At 40.6% G+C, this 21,050-nt stretch overlaps 2 protein-coding genes across 5 annotated transcripts in view; one reads left to right on the top strand and one right to left on the bottom strand.

Moving 5' to 3' along the window:
* Positions 1 to 3,488: 3,488 nt before the first annotated feature.
* Positions 3,489 to 14,461, bottom strand: MDH1 (malate dehydrogenase 1). Its single transcript, XM_027898156.1, has 9 exons — positions 14,316 to 14,461; positions 9,111 to 9,209; positions 8,699 to 8,795; positions 7,567 to 7,742; positions 6,216 to 6,338; positions 5,932 to 6,108; positions 4,504 to 4,617; positions 4,197 to 4,286; positions 3,489 to 3,822 (listed from the first exon to the last, which is right to left on the bottom strand). Exons 1-9 carry the CDS (start codon positions 14,316 to 14,318, stop codon positions 3,697 to 3,699), a joined length of 1,005 nt encoding a protein of 334 aa, XP_027753957.1. The 5' UTR covers positions 14,319 to 14,461; the 3' UTR covers positions 3,489 to 3,696.
* A 352-nt stretch (positions 14,462 to 14,813) lies between these two features.
* Positions 14,814 to 21,050, top strand: part of WDPCP (WD repeat containing planar cell polarity effector) — a 146,434-nt gene continuing 140,197 nt past the window's right edge. For all 4 annotated transcript variants that reach the window (XM_027898153.1, XM_027898152.1, XM_027898155.1 and 1 more), the window contains exons 1-2: positions 14,814 to 14,842; positions 17,048 to 17,128. The gene's annotated coding sequence lies outside the window, so the exon portion shown is untranslated. The remainder of the gene's footprint in view (positions 14,843 to 17,047; positions 17,129 to 21,050) is intronic.

Genomic DNA, 21,050 nt, shown 5'->3' with positions numbered 1-21,050 from the left:
ACTTTCCTGGGCCCCCAGCCTTGCAACTGCAGGTTTGGAAGAAGATTTGCTTGCTTTCTCTTGAGCAAATATTTAAATTCTCTCAGGCTCAGAGGTGGAAAAAAATCTTCCCAGTGTGACTCCCTCTCTACTAGCTCCATCTGGAGGCTTCTAGAAAACTTGCATTGCAAAATTATTTTTATCTGTATTTATTTATTTAACTATTTATTTAGGATTTAAGGTGGTCTTGGCATTGATGACTGTGGTTAGCAGATTTGAAAAAAGAAAGCATCTATGCAGTTAGATTTTTAGTAATAAATTATTAAAGATTCTGTGAAACCAAAACAATGGGCTTATTTCTGGCTAAACTGAAGACTGCATCTTTGTTAATTTCTGTTTTTACCTGTAGTTACAGTATTTTAAGCAGCTGACTGATCAGCCTCTGCCCTGATTCAACAGCATTTATCTTTTTCCTCATCAAAGCTGCTACTTAAAAAGCTGTTGGAATAGTTTTTTTAAGAATACTTTATCTTTGAACATAAAACATGTTCCCTTTAAGTTGCAAATAATTTTATTTCTGTAAGTTCCTCTTTCATTACACTGAGCAGTACTTATCCTCCAGGATTTGCTGTTTGGAATTCAAACTATGTCTATAAATGTAAAAGAGTCCCCAAACCACAGGAAACAGGGGAAGGGGAAAAAAGGAAGAAAAAAAGAAGTAATTCTAATGAACTCATCCATGACACCTTTCCTCTGTTTTGTAAATCCAGTGCTCTGAAATCTGCATCTCTTTTACTTGACAGAGAAGTTCTCCTGCCTTCCCTCACGCAAAGTGAGATTCAAAGCCTATTGATTTGGTAAGACACCTTATAACTACACCCAGGTACAAAGTTCTGTGATGAGCATCAGTGTAACGTTGATTTAGATTCATTCCTTGGATCTGGAGTTTTCAGCTTCACCTGAGCTGCTGTGAAAAACAGCGGGAATAGCTGTAGTGGGAGAAGAACACCGATGTGACACAAACTTGAAATCAGTTTTTCATTCATTGGGGGAAAAGCTTTTACTTCTCAAAAGAATTCCTGCTGGCAATGGAAAGCTGTCAAGAAAGCACAAAGAGATCAGCTTAGCAGCCTGCCTTGTACAGCTTTCACGAGCACGAAGGGAGGATTTATGATCCGTGGATTTGGCACTCCATGACAAGGAATGCCAGTCATGCTGAAGTTTTCAGCCTTCCCTGGGAGCCTTTCTGCTGACACGCAGAGTCTGCCAGGAGCCCTAATGTTCTCAGCTGCTCCATCCAGAAACCTTCCAGGAGTGAATCTGACAATTCAAGTCTTAATTTCCCCCAGGATTTGATTCTCAAAGAACACTTGTACATACTCACTCGGGAGCTGCTGTTTGAAGTTTAACTTTTGTTCCCTTGGAGAGGTAATCAGCAAGTTAAGACTGGACGTGAAATCACTTCCTGCACAGAAAGCCTGTATGTCCTGAAAATACCTCGTTGCTAACTGAAAAACAACTTCCAATACATGTGCATTTAGAGCTGTTTGAAAGATGCAATTGGTGGTAAGACAGTCAGTGGCTTTCAGTCACAGAGTTCATTGCAAATTCCTGCTAAATGCAGGGCTAAGTCCAAGGCTGAAGCTCCCACCTCTGTGGTTGTTTCAGTATCTGATTACCCTCAGATTTGATAAACACTGTACAAAGTAACCCAAGCCACAGCAAGAGATAACGAACCACGGCAGGAAGAAAGCTCCCCAAAATAAAAAAAACTGGAGAAGGTAGAACAGAGGACAGAGCAGTCTAGAAACATGAATAAAAAGACCACAAAGAAAAGCCACCATGGGGTAGCTCGAGCGTCTGTAAGTAGTGGGGTAGTAAAGCGTGTGGTCAATGAGCAGATGAGAGATTTCCTGTTCACTTGCTTCACAGAAATCTGGAGGGAACAGAAATGGTGTGTAAAATTCAGTATGAGTAGTCAAATGTAAATTCAACTGTTAACAGGAGGAGTTCAGTATATCATCATGAGATAGTCTGTCAAGTACTGAGGTTAGTGATGCAATTGTTCTGATACACTATGTGTTATAAGCATTACACAAAGTGAGTTGTCTCCTGCAGAAGGCAGCTTTAAAACAGACACCAAAAACCCTGAAGAGCCAGATCCTCCACATTTTCTTTTTTGAAGATTCTTCCCTACATTGTGATGCCTCTGTAGGTATGGCACAAAGCACACTGCACAGTAGGATTTAGCATCCCTTATTTTTATCAGGCACAGATGTGCTCTCTTCCCTTTCCTTAGTCTTTTCACACCAATAGTGCACTGGAGCTATCTCCTGTAACATTCACTGTAAAACACATTATTTTAAAATAAGCTGTAGCATGGTAATTACTGTAATGAATTCCTTTGGTCCCTGGGTTCATGTTGAAATGAGATTTTACCGACTGCACGGAACACCAGAAGGCAGTCATCACACTGGCAGCTTTCCTTCCCTCCCTAATTCCTGCAGAAATGTGCAAACTGTCATGAAAAGACAGATGTATGAAATTTTCTTCTGATAACTTCTCCATGGCTAAACTCTAGGGGGCTTAGAAGAATGAGAAAAACAGTGAAAAAATACAACAGTGTGTATTTCTTGTCTATTCCTAAGACTGCAATAACGCATAAATTCTTGCAACAGCTGTTGCTGTCCCAGCTGTCCTGTGCTGCAGCACATTCCCGTTTTCTGAACTGCTTGTTTTTTTCCCTTTCAACATTATGTATGCATCACTATCTATTGCTGCATCACTATCACTGTACTCAACAGGTACAGTAATATTCTGAGAGCAGACTTATTTTTACAGATAAGCTTATTGATGATGGCTGGCTTATTCTATATTCTTTCTGCTAAATCCTCAAAGAAATCATTCAATTTGCTTATGATTCAGTTTAACGTTTGCTTTTTTTGGTCAAAGAAGTTCTATTTTTTGTATCCTCATTTAGTGACAACAAACTGAAAAAGAAAAATGAGATGACACCAGATATGACAGACCAAGATTTACTTTAGTACAAGGCAAAAAATTCCATTAGAACAGGACAGTCAGCAAAGGGCGGTGCTAGTCATCAATAAAGTTTCTTAAAATAGGCCTTCAGGGTTTTTTTTATCTTCTACTAACAAATTCTGTTAGTTATGTAACTAAAACATGCAAATAAAGTGCAACAGACTACTCTTAGCCGTTATGTGATTAAGCAACTTTTAATATTTCTACTGACAAACATTGTAAGCACAACCCGAGTGAACTGTGTATATTTGAAGTCTGTCCAGTGATAGGCTCACTGAACTACGGGTTCAAGGGCAATTACATTCTAATTTTATTTTCAGTTGAGCCATAGGATGCTGAAGTGATCACAGACTAGGACGTGTTCCCATAGTGCCAAATTCTAACCAGATTGTGCGTTAGTAGCCAAGGCCGAGGCAAACAATTATCCTGTACCATACACAGAAAGCAACTAGTATTGAAAAGACAAAAAGTTTGGTCGACAAACTAGTTTTACTTCTTTAATAACATTTTTGCTAATAACTCAAGAGGCACGACAGTACCAGTAAGCTTATGAACTTTAAAATGCACAATGGTCACAGACAGTTGACTTGGATACAGTAGTAGTGTTTGGTAGCAGACCTAAAGACGACTCTTAGATTCTTCCATTCTTAAATGATTTTGTATTTCCTCGTGACCTAGTCATGCACTGGAGAGGAATTCCACAGCAGTCTCCTTCTCTTCAGCTAACTCCTTAGCAGTAAGATCCATCTTCTCACGAGAAAAATCATTAATAGGAAGACCTTCAACAAACTTCCAGGTCTTGTCCTGATTGAAAACAACAAAATAAAGGGCCCCCACCATGTAAGAACAAACTTTCATTCAGTCTGCATGAAGGACACTTTGCAGCATAAGAAACAAAGTTTACAGCCCTAAAAAACACATCAGGCAGCAGTTACTTTTGTTTCAGATAAAGAATTGCAAGGAACACCAGCTAGTCATGTCAGAGTCCACTCATCTATCAACACTCAGTTGACAACCAAGGTAAACTACTTGGTTAAGAACAGTCCTCTCTGTGAAAGACTAAAACCCCCACATCCCAGCAACTGCAGTCCCACATGAAAATCACTGCTATTAACAAGCTCACATGACAGTTTTTAGGTCTTGCAGAAGATATATGGATTTAAATACAGTCTAGTTACCTTGATCACAACAGGGAATGAATATAGCAAGTCTTCAGGAACACCATAAGAATTGCCATCAGAAATGACTCCCATCGAAACAAACTCCCCCTGAAACCAGAAAAGTAAGAGATGAACACATTTTTCACTGCTAGAAGAACACAAAATTTTGATTTTTCAACATCCTGTATTCTCCTATGACACTCTTTACTCCAGAAGACGACAGATTCTTTCCTCTGAACACACATACGCAGTGGAGGTCAATAATGCTGGCATGTAATCAAAGCAAATTAGGCAAACATGCACTTACTCAAAAGCAACATCTTACCGCTGGAGTGCCAAACCAGATGTCCCTCACGTGATCACAGATAGCCTTGGCAGCTGACATGGCACTGGACAGCTTCCTGGCCTTAATAACTGCTGCTCCACGTTGCTGAACAGTCTGCAATTAAGAAAAAAAAACCCAACCCTAAATTGTAAAGCAGCAAAATCATGGCTTGGTCTAAAGGCTGTTAGTAAATGCCATGAAGAAAGACTGTTGTACGTAATTATTTCATTTCATCAGTCAAGATACAGTTCTATCACTGAACAAACATGGCATACAATCCAGAAGAGAATTGTCAAGACAAGAACATTAATGGAATATTTCAGAGGCTGGATCAATCTTTAGTACCTGCTTTACAGCTTCTCACATAACAACCAGAAGTCTCAAGCTTTTCCCACCAAAAGACTTTGTGGATGTCAACAGTAACAGATGTCTAGAACAACATTGTCACTTAGGGTTTTTTGCTGAATACCAATGTGAACTATTTGCTGGTCTCAATCCTGCAATATTTACTGCATAAAATTCATGTAATTCCTGAAGGCAGTTGAACAGACCTCCCTATATTTAGAAATTTTGTTTTTGTGAATTGCAGTTCTCAGAATAGGCTTCACTATAGTTTTGGTAAAACTTATGCCAACCACACCCCAGTGCAGAAAGCAAGAACTCTAAAATCTTACCTTAGGTAAAGCTTTCTAACACAGTCCAGCATTACAATGCACCTAGAAGGCCAAACCTGCACCCTGTTTAGGCCATGTAAGATATAGCTGGATCAAGGAAAAGGACAGCTTTCTGCTTACACTCTGGCTCATGAACTCTGGTTGCCAATCATGTACTCCATAGCAGCAAGCATGAACTGAAATGTTATATCCAAAACAGGACAGCGCACTGTGATACGACAAAACACACTCTCTGTCCCAAACTAAAGCTTCCTTGGCCAAGGTGTAGTACCTGGCTGTTTGGATGCCAGTAACATTGCAACACCAAGCAGAGCACAGCTCCTCAGTCACACACATCTAGGGCTTCAGTAAGCCTGTCTGACCTGTCTGACCTCATAGTGCATTTAGGTAGCCTGCGCTCTCGATCAATTAATACCATTATTACAAAACTGCCCCCAAAAGTCACCATAGTGAAATGGCAATGGTGCTTCTGTGTCAGACAAGTTTCACCTGAGCTATGACCAAAACTCTTTTTGCTGAATCATTTTAGCCCTCCAAGTGGATTTTTCTAGCAGGGTTTACATAGGCCTCCATGCCTTAAATTTTTCAAGGGCAAACAACTGACAGCAACAAGCTATGACTTACTCTGGTGAGATAGAAGAGCTGCTTCACCAAGTCACTCGGGTACATAGATTACAATTTCAGACGAGGTTAGGAGAAAGCACAAACACAGAATGACCATAAAAATAAATAAATAAATAAATAAATGTCTTACCAGGATAAAGTCTCCCTTCAGCCAGCTGTCATCTTTTATAGCTTCATAAACTCCAACTTCCTTTCCTTTCACGTTTACCTTCGCATGGTTGACATCCGGATATTGAGTGGAGGAGTGGTTGCCCCAGATGATGACATTCTTCACGTCATTAGCAGTCACACCAAGTTTCAGAGCAATCTAATGGGAAAATTAAAGATTTCCATTGCATTGACTTCAGTTTCTCAATTCACAGGCTCCTTTGAAAGCACTGCTCTCAGATGGATAACAGAATAGGTTCTTTTTACCTGAGATTTGGCTCTGTTATGATCCAAACGAGTTAAGCAGCTGAAGTTTTCCTTTGGTATAGACGGAGCTGACTTTGATGCAATCAGGCAGTTAGTATTTGCTGGATTCCCAACTACCACAACCTGAAAATGAAAAATGGGAAGATGAAGTAGGTATTTCTGCAAAACAACTCCCTCCAATGAAATACATTGCTTTGCCTTCAAAGAAGCTATCAGAGAAGTAAAGTTTTCTAAATCTCTTAGTTGTCTTCAACATGATTGTTTTCTATGTGTGTAGTTCACAGTCACCCAGTCTTCTATAACTGCAAGGAAAAATATTTTCTGGGTAGGTATTTTCTTTATAACTGAAGGTTCAAATGTGAAAGAGAACACGATTTCTAGGGAGATCTATACACTGATCCACAGCCTGGGTTCAAATCTCATGCTACCAGACACAGGAAAAGTAAGGTACATGCACACTAGTCAGCCCATAGTGACTTCACCAACCCCTTTAAGACCCTCTTTAATCTGGCTGCCACTGCTTTATATAATTGCTTTATAATTAAGACAGCCAGAGCAGTTACTTATCTCAATGTTCACAAGCAGTTAGAAGTAAAATACTGCCTCAACTTAGATCCATTTATAGCTATGGAAAACTGATTTTTATTCATCCTTCAGTTGTGTCTCAAATGACTAACGTTAAGCTCCATATACCCTCCATCACACAAGCTGATCTGCAAACCTCCCTTTGTATCTCCCTGTTTGAAAGCGAGTTCAGTAAATTTTCCACTACTCCGCAATAGTTATATTGATAGTTTTTATTCCAACTGGATAAAGAAGCAAACAAGTCTTTAGAAGCAGTAGGAAGTTCATCAGCAGAGGAAGTAGACATTAAGAAGTCAGTTACAAAGCACAGTCGGAGTCTGGGTCTGAGATTAAGAGCAGTGGGAGAGCAGCCACATGATCCCATTAACTGTGCTGGAGGAATCTGAGAGAGAACAATTAAAATCTTCCAGTGCTCCAAAGAACAAGACGCAAACAACCTAAATAAAGCCGATTTTTTGTGCAACTGTAATTCCATATTGATACTGAAGTTAAGGGCCATTCTGTTAAAGCCACAGATGGATATGAAGTAGGCAGCTGCATGTAGATAATTTAGTTCTCCCAGAGAAGAGAGATAACGAGCAAAAGACTGCTCAGTTTTTTTTAATATGGTTTTGCGGGGTTGGTTTTGACTGTGGTATATTTTCCAGGGCTAAAGGAAAGAAATGCCTGCACTGAACAGGCTCCTGTTTGCACAATATCATTCTACAATACATTTAGATCTCTACATAACAGTGTTAATGTTTTAAATTCAGTTTTCTACATTCACCTTGACAGTCTTTTTGGCATACTTGTCCAAGGCTGCACCCTGAGACTTGAAGATTTTCACATTTGCTTTGAGTAAATCCTTCCTTTCCATGCCCTCTCTCCTTGGCATGGAGCCAACCAGAATCGCTACGTCAAGGTCTTTGAATGCAACTTCCTCTTTGTCTGTTGGAATGACCTCTAAAAAAATGAAAGAGGGGAAAAAAAATCAGTAAGATAAATACTCATGGCATAGCGTTAACGGGAATATTCCTTTGTTCATAAAGAGTATATAATCTAATCTGACAATATCACCACCTTCCCCTTTTTTGGCCCTAACTCCACAGACTAAATACTTGCCAGTAAATGGTTTATTATGTACAAATTTTCATCTGAAGTGGAATACATGGGAGAAATCTATGTAAAAATATATGACTTATGTCTCTATCTAAATACATATATATACGTACATATGCTATTCTTTACTTTTACAAAAAAATTTCAATGGTAAATATCAACACAAGTGAAATTTTCCTTCCCCTTTAACAATCGACACCAAAGGTTTTGAATTGGGTTAGGTTACAGACCAAACCAAAGGTCTGAATTGTACAAGAGTTGGGAGCTACGTAGGGGTTTTTTTCAAGTATTCTAATACTGTAACACCTACTCACTCCCTTTCTTCTGCTTGCTTAAAGTATCAGAATTTAACTTTTTTATGTGACTTAATGAGTCATTTTTTTTATTTCATGTCCTTATACAGAAGATACTTCTAAAGCATCTGCTTCAAAATGATGGTGTAGTTTTTTTATTTAGCAAAGGAATATCTAAAGATTGTTATTTCACCACTGGGTTAGAACACAATGCACATGTGCACAAGTATCTGACAATTTGCTGTCCAGGCTGAAACCCCAGGATTTGCTGATATAAACCAAAACCCACATATCTGTGTTGTCAGTTCTTTTCACAAAACTCATTTGATGTCATTCTTGCTAGCTTACAGCCTAAGTTAAATAATTTATCTTCCAAAAAATACAAAACCAAGGAAGGATCATCTAATATTTTCTTCTGTTAAAAACTTCCTGCCAGCTACAGGAACTCACAAATGCAGCAGCTGTATTACAACATATTGGAGGTATAAGAAAAATTCTCTTAGACACCTCTGAGCAGTGGCAGAGCACAGTCTTGCAGCTCCATCACCACACCTTCCAGTACAGTCATCATAGGAGTGATGTCCAGCAGCACAAGAATAAGAGGCTGTAAAGAAAGAAAAGGTTTAGCGCAAGTTGGGTGTAATCTGTTTTGAAAATTAATTTTGCCTTGTACCCTGCCAGAAACTGCTATCTCCTGCAAGATTTAAAAGCTATTTAGAGAAAACAAACAACTTCAGTGCAACCAACAACCAAAAGCTTGTGTAAAAGAGTAGGGCATCAATTTTCCACGCTTAAAGAAGAAATTACTCGCCTATTGGTAAATCAGTGAGTGTCTACAAGAAAACCAGTCCCAGGGACTGCGGTTGTGACATTTATTCCTGTGCAGCAGAGACAAGTGATAATTCAGTGTGAGAGTTACCTGGTCTTTGCCGAAGACATCTCCCTTGGCAATGCTGTAGAGCAGGGAGTAAGCAATCTGCCCAGCAGCTCCAGTCACCAGGACTCTGACAGGTTCACCCTGTAAGAAAATCAGAGCCTTACCCACTGCTACACAGCACAGGTCACACCATCTGAGTGTTAAAAATTAACAGTTGCTACAGCAATATCATGGATTATTTAACCTGGATGTTTATGTGTGTCTAAATGCAGATCAGCCCCAACTCCTTGGATCATACTTCTGTTCTACCTGAACCACCAGCAACTTCTCTACTTGCTTTTACAGAAACAGAACACACTTGCTAAAGCATCCTGAAGAGCGGCTCCTGGAATAACTTCCAAAATGCCAGGAAAAAAAAGTATTCGAAAAACTTTGCCTTCCCCTTAACAACACTGCCTTTTCAACATAAGACAATACAGCAAATACCCACTCATTAGACCAGCCATTCATACTTGAAAATTACTACAGTTTCACAAGCTGTGACACTTTACTGGTTTGGTTTTCACATTCTTTCCATTTGGAGGGCTGTTCCCATTAAGCATTTTGAATGCTTATTTGCAATCAAAGACTTACTGAATGCCAGAGACCAAAGAATTTAGTGGACTTAAAACTACTGCCCCACTAAACTGTTTGGCAGTAGTTTAACAAATCCACAGACAAAAGCTACATTATGGGCAAATACAGACGCTATTAGCCATAATACAACTGTTTATTGTCAAACTGACTCTAAGCTCCAAAACACTGAGAAAACTGCCAAAATGTTGCTCTATTGCAAAAAAAAAAAGGGGGAAAAAATGCATGCTTTATAGTAAACACCCCATTTTGTTAAGCAGAACTTAGATCTGGGGAAATCCAAAGGTTATTCAGTATTGAAAATTGAAGGCTGGGAGACTTTGGGTTGTTCAGCCTGGAGAAGATAAGGTTCCAGGAAGGCCTTATTGTGGCTTCTCAATACTCAAAGGGGACTTTAGGAAAGACTAGGACAAACTTTTTAGAAGGACCTGTTATGAAGTGACAAGGGACAATAGTTTTAAATTAAAAGAGGGTAGAATTAGAGAAGAAAATATATTTTACAATACGGGTGCCAAACGCTGGCACAGATTGCCCAGAGAGGCTGTAGATGCCCCATTGCTGGAAACAGTCAAGGTCAAGTTGGAGCTCTAAGCAACCTGGTCTAATTGAAGATGTCCCTGTTCATTGTAAGAGGGGGGGTGGACCAGATGACCTTTACAAGTCCCTTCAGATGCAACCATTCTGTAATTCTCTGCAAATGGAACACATGCTAAAGGACATTCATAACTCAGTACTTTGTATGCCTGTTTTTCGTATTTCCCTATTTCTCTAGAGGCAATTAGGGCTGGGACAGATTGTGCAAGGACAGGAACAAGCAGACTCTGACCGGGCTGCTGGAGTGTCAAACCCACTTTGTCAAATAATTAAAAGATGATCATTTGAGATACAGGCAAAACACCAGGCACAACTGAACGTGAAGGAAGTGACTTAATTGCGTCCTGGGCTACATTCCGAGAAGTGTAGCTTGTGGAGCAAAGACAGGCATTCCACTCAGTGCTGGTGCTACTGCAGCTGGAATACTGAGTCCAGTCTTGGCACCCTGGAAAGTGAGGTTGAGGGTGCTGGACATAGCCTGGAGAGGCAGAGGATGGGGGGTGATGTAAATAGCAGCCTACCACACCTTCCCAGAGCGTTACAAAATTAATGCTTCCCAGCACCCCTCCGTAGTGGCAGATGGCAGAACAGGGTGCAGTGGCTACAAAAGGTTACCCAGACAGTCTGTGCAACCTTCACCCTCGGTGGTTTTCAAGATTCAGATCAAAACACACCTATGATATGACTTATCAGTGGCAACAGCCTTGCTGTCAGGCTGGACTGGACAACCTCCAGACTTGGAGTGAAAGAGGGCAGACCGCGTGACCTCTAGAGATCCTTTCCAACCAATGTTCCTGTCACTGATATTTATAGGAAAACCATTTGGGGCTTTGAGTGTATCCTCTCTGCAGAAGTGACCAGCCAAGCACAGCTGCATTAAGCTATCCTTAGATAATTACAAAAATGAGGCCACCTACCCCATCTGACCATATACCAGATAAAATGAGAGTGTAAGTGATGAAGTTAAATTCCGGAAGTTGCAGAATTAGACCTGGCCTGATTTTGCCTTCATTATGGGAGTGTTTCTTCAAATATCTGGTTACATGATTACCAGTTACACAGCGTTGAATTGCGTTATTTTCTTCTGAAACTGTCCCATTATGAGCCTCATCCCTCGTGGAAACTCCAAAAAGAGGGGGAAGGAGGGCAGACAAACAATTCTTGCTGGTTTAAATCTCAAAACTAGTTTTGGTATTGTATTCCTGAGGAAGGAAATGTACCATAACATCTGAATGGTGACAGACAGCAGGGATCAAGATGTGTATCAAATTTTAAAGGCAACTTTACAGCATGATTCTAAGGAGATCCTAAATTTTATTTATATTAAAGCAACAATGAATATTCTTTTAAGGCACCTAACCGTACTAGTTAGTAAAAGGAGAATTTTTTTCCATCATATGCAATTTATATGCTAATTTGATTTAAACATAAAAAATGCCAATCTATCCACTAGCATTACGGTGAGTATTTAGCATAACAACAGGAGAAGGAAGGAGCAGAAAATAAGAAGATAAGAGATAGGATCATTTATTATTCTTTTACTGAGACAAACTTAGCATTCAGCCTTTTTTTTTGAGAAAAAAAAGCCAAAAAACCAAAAAAACTTTGGTCATGACTCAGCTCCACCTTCTCACCATAATTATGTTTGCTTACAACCATCCTTCCTGTTCTCCCCCCACCATGTGGGCCTGGAGAAGGAAAAAACACAAGCTAAAATAAAGTGAAGACTGCTGCCTACTTGTTTTCCTCTCCCAACCTTCAGTCCATTGGATTCAATGCATTCCCCAGGCCCCTTCACTCCTGCACCAATTGTGGGGAATCAGTATCAAAGAAACTTCCATGCTGTCTCAAATCAAATAGAAGCTAGATTAACAAGCCAAAAATGCTGCAGTTCTTACAAAATGTGGTAACTCTCACCAAAAAAAACCCAGAAAAAGTTACATCACATATAAAAATTGGTCTTACTGACTATCTGAGGCTACTTTTGGAGGTTGGATGTTTAGAGAAATGAGTAGCTCCCCGATGGAAGTTGTAGGTTCCAAAAACTCATGTCCAGGCACTTCAACCCGTGACTTGGCTCCTGCAAGACTACTTTCATGTGGTAGCTACAGGGGTGACCTTTACTCACCCTCAGGTATAGAAGAGCTAGAGGACAAATTAAACAACAACTAACTGAACTATTTTGTTTCAAAGCCTTCCCCACTCCACATTCAGTCGATGTACAGTTAAAAGAGTAGCAAAGATAGTGATAAAAAGGATGAGGAAAAAAAAACACCAACAACTGAACACTGTTGGGTACCCTTCTTTGTCTAGTTCAGCAATCATGTAGGATTTCTCCCCCTTCCCAAATACTACAGATGAAAGTGAAGCTTCCAGCACCAAATGAGGCGGTTCTGGGCTTATCACCCTCCCCACACACTTTGGCTGAAGAACTCAGTGCCTCAGTTATGTCTCTGATTTACAGGTGATAACAGCAGACCTAAAATATTAGTGCTATACAGGCAAATAGCACTAGTGCTAAAACTGATTCGGAAGGTTATAAAGTTAAGGAAATGATAACTCATAACCTATCAAATGCTGCGGCAAGAACATCCTGTCTGCTCTGCATTGCAAATTACAGTTATGAAAGACCTCCATAAACATTACTGCTGATAAACTTAGCTGCCTATAAAATATCATCAACTTAACATTATTCTTGAATAGTAAAGCCAGGTAAGCTATCCCACCTTGCTTCACAAGGGTGATTTAAGCATCAAGATAAACTTAATCTCCTCAAAAGTCTAGAGTCTGCCTAAGAAACTTTCCCTTTGCTCTCCCTTCTTTAAAGCAGAGATAACGGTGACAATAAACGTGTTTGGAAATAGAGTAGAAAGTATCAGCTGTGCACTTGAGGAAAGCCACCAGCAGAGCGGTTCAGAGACCAAATTCCAAAGGCATTCTTTCCTTAAGAAGTGACCTTGACACAGGTGCCCTGAAAGACTTTTTTCACTTCATTTATCTAATGGCAGTTGCATCAATAGACAGATAACTTTATTTCTGGAATTTAAAGCCTCTGCCCACCACCACATACAAAGCTAGAACAGCAAAGGCAAGATAAAAACAGTGACATTCTGAAAAGTCTGGGCACCAAAGTAAATTACAACCAGCAGTTCTCTTTGAGACCAGCACATTCATGTCAGGCAATGATTTGAAAGATCAGGTACAAACTAAAACCTGTTGTCTTGTGGTCACTCCTCTGAATCCACATTTTAAACAGAAAGAGCAGAGAAGTAGGATAAATAAAGTTTACAGACTTTTTAGGGTATAGCTGAAATAAGCCATGTCCCAGAGGATGCAAGCATCCTTTCCACAGCAAAACATTGAAAGTACAGGTTTGAATAACAGGGTATAGAGTCTAGAAAAACCGGGAGATGTTTTCATGGTTACAAAGGAAAGGAAGGTCTCTATGCAGGTTTGTGCGTGCATACATGTAAGTATATGTACTGCAGAAAAGCAAAGCACTGCAGTACACCTGTAATAACCTCAGGGCAGAACAACGACAATCTGCACAGATGGCGGGATTTCTGACAGCACGCAGGCATTAAGCGATAAAGACATTTCACAGGCGCTTCCCCTTGAGCTAGGACAGAACCACTCCAGAACCTTTAAGCTCTCACGGACTGAGGCGAAGGCTTTCCCGATCTCTCGAAGCCAACGTCGCCACCCGCGGGGCCCAACTGTGCCGTGCCCCGCCGGGAGGGGCCGCAGCGGGCCGGGGGATTCGCTCCGCTCCCACATCCCGCCCTTCTCCTCGCGCCAGGCTGGCACAGACGCCGCCAGGCCGGCACCGACCCCACGTCCCCCGCTGGAAGGTCACCCCTGCGCGGCCTCCGCGGGGCTCCTCGGGGTGCCGCCACCACCAACCACCTCCAGGTCCCCCCGTCCCTCACACCCCGCGAGCAGCGCGACGCCTTCTCGCGGCAACGTCCGCCCGCCGGACCCCCCCGCGCCGCCGCGGCGGGCCCAGTGCGCGGTACCGACCATGTTGGCTGGAGAGCGGGAGCGGCTGCTCGGGGTCACCTCTGCGGCGCGACTGCGGCCGCGGCGGCGCTGCGCCGAGAAGCCGCGGAGTGGGCGGGGCGCGCCGCTGCGCACGGCCGCCTGGGGGCTGAAGTCTCGGCCACCGTCTGCGTGCAGAACCTGGTGATCTCAAAGAACTACAATTCCCGGCGTGCGTCGGGGCCGGGGCGCCGCGCCCCCGGGCTCCATTGGCCGTTACCGCCCCCCGCGTCGCCCCATTCATTGAAGCGCAGAGCGGCGCGTGGGGACCGGGGGGGCGGGGTATGCGGCAGCGCGGGCGCCCCGGGCTGCGCACGCGCTCTCAGTTGGGAAAGCGCTGGCGGCGCATGCGCAGGGCGCGGCGTGCGGGTGTTGCTGTGGGAACGGGCGGGAGGGCGGGACGGGGAGCCGGGACAGGCTCCGGGACAGGCTCCAGCACCGGCGGAGCCGCCCCGCGCCCCGGCCCGGCCCGGCCCGGCCCGGCCCGACCCGACCCCTCGGAGCGCTCGGTGGGTGCGAGTGCGCGACCTGGCCCTGCCCTTTCCGAGGGCTGGCGTCCCCGGGGGCCCTGGTGAGGGCGGGCAGAGGGGTCCCCTCACGGCCCCCTCGCGTTGCCCGCGCCGCGCTCTCCTGCCCGGCCTGCTCCGGGGAGTTGCCGTCGCGTCCCTGCATCCCCAGCCCTTTCTCCTGTGAGTCCGGGTGTCTTCCCTCGCCTCCTCACTCACATTCCCTTCGGCCCTGCGGGAGATGGTGCAGAGCTGCGCTTCACACTTCACGAACCCCCCCTCGGCTTCTGTTTAACCGTTTGTTATTTTTAGGGAAAGCTGAGAGCTTACCTGTGCTATGCCGCTGCTAGAACTAGCGAGCTCTTACACAAAAATAAAGCTTCCCGTCTGCTTGTAGTTTGGAGTGTTGGGTGAAGTCAATTCCTTTTGGTCTGGCTTAAAAGTGAGACTGATACTGGTGTAAATACATCAGGAAAATAACAGTTTCATGAACTGTGCTGGTTATACTATGCTATGTTATGCTATGCTAAAAGAGGGTCTTGGGCATTAGTTGATTTTTATTTTTCCTCAGATCTTGTCAGGACTCCTTATGGCAAAAAATCTGTAATTCAGTGAAATCTTTAGTGAAGTCTCACTTGTACCAATATTTTTCCACAGGATTAGTTTTAAATCTCACTCTAATCCTTAGAGTAGATAGTATTATGTTTTTAAAACAGTCTAAACAGCCTGTACGCTTATGCAATTCCTTCTTCAGTCCTGTGACAGAAATAAGAAGTCACTCCTTTAGGGCAGTGGGTGTAAAACGTCAATACTTAAGCTTGTCATGCAAAATATTCTCCTTTTAGTGAGTCGTGCTCATGCCTCAATTCAGAACGTCCTATGTCTTGAACAAGTCCTTAGCTGAACCCCTGACAGCTCCTGCAGTACAGAAAACTGCAGTGTCAGAGTGGAAAAGGTACAATCGTACTTAGTTTATTTTAAATGTCAACCTGTACTGATTTATGTCAGTTAATAACTGTACATTTTTAATATGAATGAAGATTGTACCCGAGTTCCCTTCTGGGGATGAATTTGAGAGCCAAATAGCTGCAAGCAAAGCTGAGGTCTGGCTTGCTGGGAAGTGTAGAGATGCTTGGTAAGTAGGAGGGAGCTTGTTTTAGTCAGAGTTTTCCAAAGTGTCCTGAGATGCTTTACCCTGGTGACTGTAACCTCTTCTGCACCAGGACATTGTATGGACTTAATTAACACTATTTAAGATTTAAATGTACACAAAACCTGATGTGGACCCACATAAAGTAATTTCTACCGAACATAATTAGTTCAGTTTGAATTGATTCCTTATCAATTTTCAGCTAAATCACTGTTAGCACGCTGTAAATTGATTTGTCTGTGTTGGCATAGCAGATTGTATTGATTTAGTGGATTTCAGTTAAGACCTTAACTTAAAACTTTCAAACTTTCTTCTATAGGTAAGACTTTCTTTTCATCCTTAGTCTTTTTTTTTTTTTTTTTTCAAAACTTGTGCTCCTGGAATTATTTGCAGTTGGAGATAACAGCAAATCTTGTTGTTATGTTGAGTTGAAAGTGATATGAATGTGATGCAAAGCTATGTGTAAACTCTTTTGTTTGTCGGTTTATTTTCAATCTGTTTCCAATATAATTAGTCCAAGAGAGACTGAATCGTCATCTGTGCTGATTTAACTAAAGATATTGTAAAATTTAGGGTTTTGTGAATGTGGTGTGTTTTTTAAACTTAGCAAAACTTAACAGTTCTAGTATTTCCTTCTTAAGTGGCTTACATTTTGTTTCTACTTGTTAAATTGTAATATTTTCGAAGCAAAATTTAAGTGTAATTTTTAAAAATATTCTTTAATGCTTCCCCATGCTTTATTAGTGTGAGTCTCTTGTGTAGCACTTTAAGCCAAAAAGCTGCATAAATGGAAACATTACGTGCAAATGAAGTAATGTGAATTGGGCTCTTGGATGATTCTTCAAATACATCTTAAAATTTTTGCAGTCAAAAGATATTGAAATACGTAAAAATTGGTAATTAAACAACATACTGAAGTAATAAGATGTTTTAATCTCCATTTTCTGGGGATTAAGTATGATTTTTCAAGGCAACAAGTGGTTTTGAAAGGTAGTCTACCAGAATTCTCTCTTAATTTTTTTATATATATTTTAAAATGAATTATTCTCTGTTAACAGCTGGCTGTGTTCTTTAGCTGTATTTTGGATGGGATTTTCTTTTACTTCATTGCCATCTATAGAAATTGATGAATATTTTAGGTAAGTTTTTACACTTAATTTTCAATAATTTTTGAAGTTTTCTTTTTATCCTCTCTGTGTATGACACAGTTTTTCTTTTATGCATTCACTTGCAATTGTTATTACAAAATGATGTCTCTTGTAGCTAAGTCTGTGTAATATGATTAACATTCAAAATTTTTAGGACTCTGTAAGAAAAGTTTAGTATATAATGACCGGGTTTAATCCTAGAAGTACTAGAATTGAAACAGTTTTGGAAGTCTCTTCTGGATTATTGTCCAAGGAAGTAATAATCAGAGATGTTTCAGAAATAAAAGAAAGCATTGCAAAAAAAAAAACAAAAACCTGAAATAGAATTAAGAGGATCAAGAGCTGTTTTGTAAAGTATGTGAAAAGTCTATAATAGAGTTAAAAAAAGATAAAGGTGCAGATATAAGCAAGAAGAATTAAAATTGTAGTTTAAAAAATCAATACAGGATTTATTTTATTTTTTATTCCTAGTGCTAATGTTCAAAACATTATTTTTTGCTGTTAATTTCTAAACTTCAGTCATGTGATGCTGCATGGACATTAAATGTTATGAGGAAACTGATGTATCTATAAGTTCTGCTTATAATCCTGATTTTTCTTTTCGCTGTGATTCAGAAAACTTTCTAAAGGAGAAATTTTGCCTTCTGTGGAACTGTTTTGATTTTATCCTATGGCTTATTTTTTACATATTAAAAGTTTATTCGTTTTTTTGATCAAAGGTGAGTAATTAATTATTAATTGACGTATACAACCTTCAGTATGTTTTTGAGAGGTAGATAGGATGCAATAACACGTTCTGTACTCTCGTGCCTGTAAAGACACAAATGATGTGTAGCTTACTTGTAATGTGTTCCCTTCCAACTCAGCATATTCTGTTATTCTGTGAACATGTATTAGTAATCTTTATGAACTATTCATGAGTGAAATCTTAATAAAAATTGTGAACAGAAGGTGCTTTTTTATTTCTTTCTTTTTCTGAGTTGTACAAACAGCAATTTGTAGGTTTGACAGAGAACACTGTAGCAATTCAGGCCTCCTTTGCTGTCTGTGCATCCTCAGCTCTGAGGTGGGTGGTCTGTGGTTCCTGCAGTGCAGCTCAGGTGTTCAGGGCTCCATCACTAACCAGAGGTTTGGTAATGGCCCCCCCCCTTGTTCACCCCCAAAGCTGAGAGACCCTGGAAGATCTGTCATCATCTACCACCCGTGCACCATTTCTAGAAGATTTTCTTCTCACCAGTTGTTACAAGGGCCCAGGGTATAGAGAGTTCCTGTTTAAAAACAAAGCCAAACAAAACCAGCCCGCAAGACAAACAGCCAAAATGCTCATACACACAGGGCACAAAGACTTTGCTGTATTTGCTGTAAATTCTGCAGAATTGGTCTCTGAAGTGCTACAAAGAGAATAGAAGAGTTGTGTTCCTGGTGCCTGAGAAGTAGCCTTACTGGATTCTTTCTTTTACCTTAACACAAATCTCTGTCTTGGTTGAACAGAGACTTTGTGACAGCCACGTGTGGGTTTTCTACTCACTAATGCCAGCATGGGGAGGAGAAGAGGCAGGTTGGGATTCTAAACAAGAAATGACCTTTGTAACAAGTCAAGTTCTACCAAGTCAAACCTTGTACTCTTAATTAATTGCAACAATTAAAAAACAAACAAACAAACAAAACGACATCACCACCCCTCCCCCCACTAAATTAAGTTGATGTCCTTGGGAGTTTTTTAAAGCATTCAGTCAAGTGGAAAACCAGCTCCTGCTGAAAATGCATGTTCTCTTTTTCTCTAATATGACTTCCTCTTGCACTTGTTCATTATAATCTGATAATCAAGTAATAAATTTGATACAAGAAGTTATCAGTGATCGTGATGACTTTCCATTTTCTAGACTCAGTGCTGAGGGGTGAATCCATCTGCTTCCTTTATCCATCCTTTCCATGTCAGAATGACTGATGAGTGTTGTTCCAAGCCAATTCTCTTGCATAATGAAAAGAGTTTTTCTCATTAGGTTTATTTCTATGAATTGTGGTCACATAGTTTCATTAAAATATTTCGGGTTGTTTTTACAAGATCCATTTGAATTTGTTTCTGTATTTTCACAGAGCTAAGGTGTTGATAGATGCCATTACACAGACTAAATTTTTCTCCCTTTTTTTTCCCCCAAGTATTGAATAGTGTTTCAAAGAAAATATCCTTAGAAATACCTGGTAAGGAGAGTGATGTCTTACTATGTCGATTTTTTGATGTTAATTGTATAAAACATAATTCTTTGCAGAACGAAAATACTGATAAATTTTTATCTTAATGAAATTATTCGTATTTGAAACATAACTTTAAAAACATGAATTTATCACTAATAAGCATTAGAGCCACCCAAACGCTTTTTGTCCTATATGGAGGTTTTTCTTCTGCTTCACAAATTCATTTTGGTATCTGGCCTGCTTTTGGAAACCTTATCCAAACTGATTTTTGTGCAGCAGCACAGCCTGTGGATGGCTTTAGTACCATATGTGCTTATAGTAGTGACCATACTCAGTGTCTTTACTGATATTTGATTAAAGAAAGAAAAAATTGTATTTATTAATTCTGCTCACTTAAACACAAGTGCTCAATTTTTGCTCATGCTTGTGCCCATTCAGGCTAAACTGTCCCCACCTCTGAAGAAAAGTGTAGGCACATAATTCCAGCTGTGTGGACTCTATTGGTTGTACCGGTGCTACATAATTTGGAGTTTCCTGTAGCTCAAAAACATGCAGACATATATTTTTTGTTGTTTTTTTCAGTTCAGAGTGTTGACAAGGGTTGTACTAGAACACACAAGCATGGTTTTCTTAGAGCATGAGACTGAGGACCAATGTTTAAAACTTTTGGTCACATCGTGAAGTCATTTAGAGTTGTCTTGTCAGGCTGGGATGGTGTTGAGCAATGACTTAATTTGAACTCATAGTAGTCCTACTGTCTGGAGCAGCATTCCAAGCCTTTCTGAGGGGGACTGGCAGGCTTCCTGTAAGGGAGAGCTCAGGAGCAAGTCTGCATGTGCCCAGTATAAATGATGCCTTATTGTTTCATTTGTCATCTACCCTTACCTGTATTGAGTAACCATGGTAAAGCACTAACATGTGTGGTGCAAAAGTTGGATCTTAATTGGATAAAAGCCTTTTGAATATTTTGAGTCCGACTGGAAAGGTGTTACCCTTGACTATATTGTAGAATATATACTTTTAATATGTCGTGTGCATTTACTTCATGATCAGTAATCCCATTTATTGACAATTATGAGCCAAGTGTAGTTTTTCAAGTTGCTCACTCTCTGATTTAGGAGAATAGAAAGTATTACTCTGAAATGGCCTTTTATATTTGCCTGTCATATAGTGTCTGGCCTCGGTGTATTAGGCAAGGAGCTAGAAATACACCACAGTTAAATTACGGGTTTGTATCTCCAGGTGGTGTGTGAATTCATGGTTGAAGACTGAAGAAATTAATTTTGCTAAAGCAAGAAACAACAGGACATTAAGCTACTATGCCAGCTTTAGATGTGCGCTTCAAAAATTTTTTGCTGCTCAGCATTATGCAGTAATCTTTAACTCAAATTGCAGGAAATATTTGAAATTCCATTCTAACAATATCCAACAGAGAATATTAAAGAAGCATTAAATTTCAAATGCCTGAGGGAAAATGTTCTCTTGCAACACCGTGGGCATTTGGATCTCACTAGTATATGCAGTATTATAGTCTAATATTATGCTTTACTTGCTCTAAAATGAAAGCCCAATTTTAATTCCATCTCCAAAAACTTGGCATACTGCAGTGCAAAATAATTTATTTGAATGTTGTTTTTTAATACATTGCAACTAACTTTAAAGCTTCCTCATATAGTACTCCCTCTATGACTTTTTGTAATCTGACCCTTTCATTAAG

Source organism: Empidonax traillii, unplaced genomic scaffold (genome assembly GCF_003031625.1).
Source record: "Empidonax traillii isolate 1590-97213 ecotype Southwest subspecies unplaced genomic scaffold, ASM303162v1 scaffold580:size560489, whole genome shotgun sequence".
NCBI lineage: Eukaryota > Metazoa > Chordata > Aves > Passeriformes > Tyrannidae > Empidonax > Empidonax traillii.
The sequence above is the reverse complement of the archived record's forward strand: the minus strand, read 5'-3'. Positions and strand labels throughout refer to the sequence as shown.